The sequence below is a fragment of the Crocodylus porosus genome, unplaced genomic scaffold (assembly GCF_001723895.1).
Source record: "Crocodylus porosus isolate Cpor-Errol unplaced genomic scaffold, CroPor_comp1, whole genome shotgun sequence".
NCBI lineage: Eukaryota > Metazoa > Chordata > Crocodylia > Crocodylidae > Crocodylus > Crocodylus porosus.
In genome coordinates, this window is record NW_017728951.1 from 31,393,356 (window position 1) to 31,400,119 (window position 6,764).

Below are 6,764 nucleotides of genomic sequence, written 5' to 3' on the forward strand. Positions count from 1 at the left end.
ACCTCCTCTTAAACACCCCCAGGGTAGGAGCCTGCACCACTTCTCTTGGAAGCTGGTTCCAGACCCTAGCCGCCCTGACTGTGAAGTAGCGCCTTCTGATATCTAACCTAAACCTACCCTCTGCCAGCTTGAAGCACGGGGACACTTAATACATGTGATACTGCAGCTTAATTAGAGCAGCTTTCATAGAATCATAGAAATGAGGGTTGGAAGGGACCTCAGGAGGTTATCTAGTCCAACCCCCTACTCAAAGCAGGATCATTCCCAACTATATCACCCCAGCGAGATCATCCCAGCTCTCAGAGCCGCTAATTAATCCCCCTCTCCCCCACCTTAGAGTACGTGTATAGATGTCCATTAAGTATGTTGGAAGAAATAAACTCTTAATTGTATGTCCCATAGAAATGAAAATAATTTATGTTATGAACATTTCCATACCACTTGATAACAATGACTGAACTACAGCAAAATAAACTGAACAAGAATAAGCTGATGTCCAATTTAAAACCTTTTCAGGCTTGCAAGGGGATTAAAGTCAATTTTCCTGACTCAACTAAAATGACTATATGCTAGAACACATGTTTACCTAGGCTAAATTCCTACATCATACCAACTCTTTCATAACTGGAACAGGGCTCTCTAAGCCAGACTTCTGGGCTTGAATATATCAAATAGTTACCCAATATATTTCAGGGCTAGATAAATCTTTTAACTTGGGCAAGTCTCTACCCAAATCATATTTTCAGCTCAACTTCCAGAGACAATCCTCCAAAACTGAAGCAAGCCTGGTTGGACCACAATAGGGTCACAGTAGGACTCTATTGTGATCCAACCAGGCTTGCTTCAGTTTTGTGAAGCAGTAGGATCACTGTAACTTTCAAATTCAAGCAAGCTTTATAGCACTGGAGGCCAATTTTTAGCAGATATGCCACAAGGTTAGCCCTGTGCTCTCCCCAAGTGTCACTCTGATCCCCTTCCTTTGCTGTTGCTCTTTTTTCTGCTTCCTGCCTTATCTGTAGCTGTTCTGCCTGTCCCCTGATCTCTCAATGCATGTCACAAAGATTGCCCATGCCACATGTGGCAAGTGTGCCAAAGGTTGGCCATCATTACCTTATAGCCTCTTACCCCTTACGCAACTAAAGGCTGAACTAATCCAATTGAGACATGGACAGATCTCTTGATCTAATTTGATAATCACTCAGAATTTTCCTACTTATAGTACCTGGAAGGTTGAATAGAAATCTTCTTCAACATTGCCTTCATAGGATAGCAGTTCACTTAGTCCATGGGCTAACTCCTGCAAAAAAAGTTCACTAAATTTATCGAATTAGATACAATTCCATCATGTCCTTTTCAAGCCATTTCTAGTAGGTAATCATTCCATCTCATTTTGAAACTATTGTGAAATCTTACGAACTCCTCAGTGGGAGAATACAAAAGCCATACACAAATTCTTATCAGTTAGATGAAACCCCCAGAAAGTTATCCTGCTATAAGACTTCTGTGTAGCAGAATATTAGTAGAAACCAGACATTCAGAATAAATGATTACAGAAGAGGGATTTTGTGACTATCACGGTTATTTAAGTGGATTATGTAGACTGGTATCTAGGTCTGCAATGAGCAAATTGGAGTCTAAGGGCCAAAGAAACTGATCGTCCATTCTAGGAGAGGCATGGCTCTTCAAAACACTTGCCCTTGGAAGATGAATTATGGAAGCTTTTAGGCAGTAGTGGAAGTTTACTTCTTATCTTTACCTTTTCTTTAAAAAGAAACCCAAAATCATGACCGCTTTGACAATGGGGTGAAGATCAGATGCCAAACTTAAGATAGCTCTTCAATTTTTTTTATGTGGTATTTCTTTGTGATCACTAGGATCTCTTTTTGCATATTACCTGTTTACAGTGTGGGGCTGGAGAAGCAAGTTAATGAGGAAGAAATAAACTTCTCCTCAAACACCTATATAATGACCTAAAGAAAGGCTTCACTCTATCCAGATAAATAATATTGCTTTGGTTGCAGGCAGAAGTGACAATTTTTGCCTGATCTGGACAAAAAAGCAGTTTATAGCTGTGACCAAACAAAAGTGCACGGCTGCTGACAGCTTAAAAAATGGCTGACTGGGTGAAAATCTGACCTCTCACTGCATGAGGTATCAGAAAAAGATGCTTCAAAACGTAGCATCTTTTGTAACTTGTGTCCACTGAGCTCCTAGCCTGTTGCTGTTTTCAGAATGGGAGTGGGGAAAGGGAGTGGAGGGAGTTCAATCTGTGGGTTTTTCAACACCCCCTGCAGAATGGGGCAGTTGTACTGGAGCCTCTCTCTCCACTTCAGGTGGGTGGGCTCCAATTTACCTACCCCACCCATCAGCACTAGCTGGGGAGCTACAAGAACAAGCTTCCTCCATTGCCTTTTCCTCCTCCCATTCTAAAGACAGTGAGCACTGGCAGAGAGCCTGGCGGTTGCTATGGAAACCTGGGTACATGCTCCCAGCAGGCAGCTAGATTCCCCTACCCAACAGTGAACTTGTGTTTGGTTTGGGGTAATGTTGTAACTCAGAACATTTTGCAGAAATATTTCTGAGTTACAGCTGGGAGTTATACTTCTGTCTGCACCCTTTATGTCCAGCCATATAAACTCCCTCCTGTGACATGAGAACACAAAGGACCAAATTTTAAATATGTACTTAGCCTTCTAATGAGGAAGATAAACACCTAGGGCATCTTCACACATGCTAAGGAGTGTGTGGGGGGGGCAGGGAGTGCTTTAATTAGAGAGCCACTCTAAAGTGCCTGCAGCACCTCATTTATTCAGCGCCCCACACTTCAAAATGGTGGCAGGGGCGCTTTAACTAAATCCCGTTTGATGAGCTTTAGTTAAAGTGCGGGGACGCTGACTACACGTGATGCCAAGACTGCTGGAGTTTGTTAATTAGCACACTCCAGCAGACCCAATTACTCAAGTTACCATGTCAGAGCAGGCACCAGGCTTGTGTACAAGTGCCCCTAAAGGTATTTTCAAAAGCACCTAGGCAGGTTAGACTCTTCACTTACATGGATAGTCAACAGATGGCAGCCATCTAACTCACAAAAGTCCCAGGAGGCAGTTGTCTGCATCTTCATATGTTCTAGCTAAGTTTTGTAAATCTGCATGTCTGCATATCTTTATCTGAAAAAATGCTTTGCCTCCTCAACAATGAAAGCAATAGGCACTAGGGTTGCTGGTATTTAAAGAGGAACCCTACTCATAGATACAGTGCTTTTTTGCAAGGCAATAAAAGCTGAAGATCCTGTCCTTAATTAGGTATCTCTTTGTTTCTTCACTTAAGAAACTGCATACAAATACCATCTTTGATTTTACAGTTCAAAACTGAGACTTGTGAAGAAAGGAACTGAAATGGCAGTTATGTCAAGGTAATGGTGTCAAACTCATTTGCCACATGGACCGGTTCTGCGCTATGGACACGTGCTGTGCCCTTTGTGGGTCTGATCAGACCATGGGGCAGCACCGGAGGCCAGATCTCGGCCTTATACATTTGAAACCCCTGACCAAGGGGGAGAGGTTTAAGACTAAGTTTATGCTGTCCCTAGCATGGATTTTGGTCACAAAATAATGGATGGGGCCATGTGTAGGTAGGTTGGAAAGTTCAGTTCCTCCAGAATTGATGCATGCTCAATAACTTTACTACATCTACTGACTGCAGGGGATAACATAGGTCTCCCAGAATACAATTCTGCAGTTGTGTCGCCCTCCAGGTTTTTCCCCATAAACTCAAATAATACAAAGGATATTTTGGTTCAACCTTTTAGGAGTAGGCAAGCAGAGATTTAGCACAAAAAGGCGGCCTGAAAGGCAAATAGTATAGAAAGTTGTAAACATACTGAAAAGCAACTATTATATGTACATTAAACAGAAACAGAAGCAGCCAAGTAATCAAATTAAACTAGCTATTTCAATAAATCAGCCTTTAAAATAATGATTTATACTTACAGGCATAATCTGATACAGGTCATTTAATGTAACGTCACAGATGCCTACAGGAGTATTTTGATCACAAGGAACAATGGGAGGACTCAACAGTTTCTTGTAACAGCAGGGTGGGAAGCGAATATCCAAGGTAATACTATTATATACAGCAAGTCCCATAAGCTATAAATGTCAAATGTTAAATGGAAAAACCACCTTCTTCTAATTATTTAATAATTTTAGGCAATCTTAGATAAACAACTTAATATACACAGAGTACTCACAACACTAATTTAAGTAAAAAATTATGTTCCATTTTTCATGTCCATCATTATTTAAATCTAAATGCAACTATATGTCATATTTTAAGTAAATAAGATTAAAATTACTATAGAATGCAATTTGATGAACTCTTGAAATCCTTTATATTCAAGATACTATATCACTAATTCAAGGACATACTGGTTAACATTAAAACTACAAATACAGTAATTTTAATCCAAGAATTCTGCATTCTTAATATCAATGCTGCAATAACGATAGGAAAACATTAGGTAAGACCTATGATGATCATGACATTCTATAGCTGACAATTTGAGGATGTTCCCACAAATTGGTAATGAAGGAGGTGCTATGAAGGCGACAACTGTCTGTATGACCCACTAGGTGGCAGAAAAAAAAAAGGTGTAATTGGTAGCACAGCTGAATGCTGCCCTGGATAACTGGACCTTGGAGCCCCTCTGCAAATTGGACCAAGTATTAGATAGCAGGTTTGGTAACCAAAAATAAGAACAAACATAATTATTAAGGACCTATGAAAACTCTGATTTATGGGATCTGCATGATTTATTCTATGGAATACCAGGAAATATTTTAATTCTGGCATTTCCCAGTTTTGAAGTGTTTGATTCCTAGTAATCATGCCTATGTATACACAAGTAGTTAAAATATTTTTTTTCTTATTTTTACTTTTCTTCTACAAATTTCACTGTATTCGATTTTGGCTATTTAAAATTAAGAAGGGATCTCACCTGAAAAAGGAAAACCATGCTAAAAGCTTAAAAAGTCTGTTGTATTCCTGCTGTTTTATTTTTACACAGTTAACTAATTAAGGTACTAATCATGTAGTACTCTGGCATGGACAAAGGATACAGCTCCAACCAATCGGAATTCAGAGTAGTTTTCACATTTAAAGCTGCTAAACCAATGACAGTGTGAATCCTTGTGATATGTAAACATACCTGCAAAAATATCAAAATTATTTTCATGTTTATCCATAATAAACCATTTCCCCAAAGCACATAATTGTGTCTTATTCTTCCATATTTTTATTATGATGGGTGCAGACAGAAGTGACATTTTTTGCGCAATCTAGCCCCTGAAAGAGCTCTACATCCACGTCATAACATGTTCACAGCTGCAGAGTGCTTTTAAAATGTCCAGTTGTGTGAAAAATAAACCCTGGACAAATCAGCTTGTGTTCCCTCCAACGTTTTTCCACACAGGGGGTGGGGAGAGCAGTGGGAGCTCCCACTTGTTGAATGGCAAGGGGGGGTGGGGAAGAGCCCCTTTGCTTTATGGGCCCCCCCCCAGCTACCTTGGGTTGGGCAAGAGGGCTCAATTTCCCCCATCCCTGCACCTTTGCAGCTCTGGCCATTCAGCAGCCAGGAGCTCCCTCCTTGTTCTCCCTCCCTCCCCTGCCGAATGCACAAGAGCTTGGGGCTGGGGGTGGGGGGCAGGGGGAGAAAGGGGTGGTTTGGCAACCTCCTTCAGGGCTTCTGGAGTGCTCCCACCTGCTGGTCAGGGTCAGTGCAGGCTGGCTGCAGCCCCTTCCCTGACCCAACAGGCAAAGCTGGGAGGAAGGAGGGGCCCAACTCACAGCACTATATAAAGCCTGTTAGTGAGGCCTTAATGTCTGCCTGCACCCACAGAAAAATATGGTTACCAAGGAGGTCACCAAGGCCAACCTTAAGCTCAGGCCAAGAACATCCCTATCTAACTTACACATAAACTTCTCGTGAGGGAGATCGCACATCCTTTGCAAGTATATGTCTACATACGCATTCATACTAGATACTATCCTCCTTTTCCATCATCAGTATTACTAGATAGCCTTGGAGAATGTTGCCACACATTCGGCAACACACGTCACAAGACATATTATCACAAAAGGCAAAGCTGATAGCAATGCCAGTGAAAGGTGCATCACAACAAACAAACAGATATGTCCCAGACCAGTGATAACCTCCATTGCAATGATATCCATTGAACTGAAAGCAATTACAACAATGGCAAGCCCACAATACAGGCAGCTTGAACCACCTCCAAAATAAAAAATTCCTAAGTGTAAATCAACTGGATCAAAACTGCATTAATACGAAGACAGCAGATTTAATTGTTCAGTTAGGAACAGCGTACAAATCCATTTCCATGTTCCTCTCATATCCTCTTCATTTGGAAAGAGTTTTAATTTCATGTTCTTGCTTTAGAAAAATCATCTGGAAATGATATACTTGGCTAATCCATCCCGTTCTAGAGCCTTCTAGACCCTCACATACTTTCTTATCCCTGTTCAGTGATCCATTTCTGAAGAAAACATGATTGAAAAATTCTGCTGTAAATACAGTGAATGCATGTACACTAGCAGTGGAACTTATATTAACAAGCACTTGAAATGGACTCTCATGTAGGCACCTCCATCAGACTACTAAAGCTTAATAAATTCATAGACATTAGGGCTGGAAGGGACCTCGGAAGATCATCGAGTCCAGCCCCCTGCCCAAAGGGCAGGAAGTCAGC

General features: G+C 41.2%; 1 protein-coding gene across 2 annotated transcripts in view; it reads right to left on the reverse strand.

Annotated features, from left to right (window-relative positions):
• The window catches only part of HECTD2 (HECT domain E3 ubiquitin protein ligase 2), a 72,363-nt gene that overhangs the window by 20,283 nt on the left and 45,316 nt on the right, over positions 1-6,764 (reverse strand). For both annotated transcript variants that reach the window (XM_019556167.1, XM_019556168.1), the window contains 3 exons: positions 5,118-5,206; positions 3,990-4,148; positions 1,223-1,297 (listed from right to left, as the gene is read on the reverse strand). In XM_019556167.1, the coding sequence (XP_019411712.1) occupies positions 1,223-1,297; positions 3,990-4,148; positions 5,118-5,206 (323 nt within the window). The remainder of the gene's footprint in view (positions 1-1,222; positions 1,298-3,989; positions 4,149-5,117; positions 5,207-6,764) is intronic.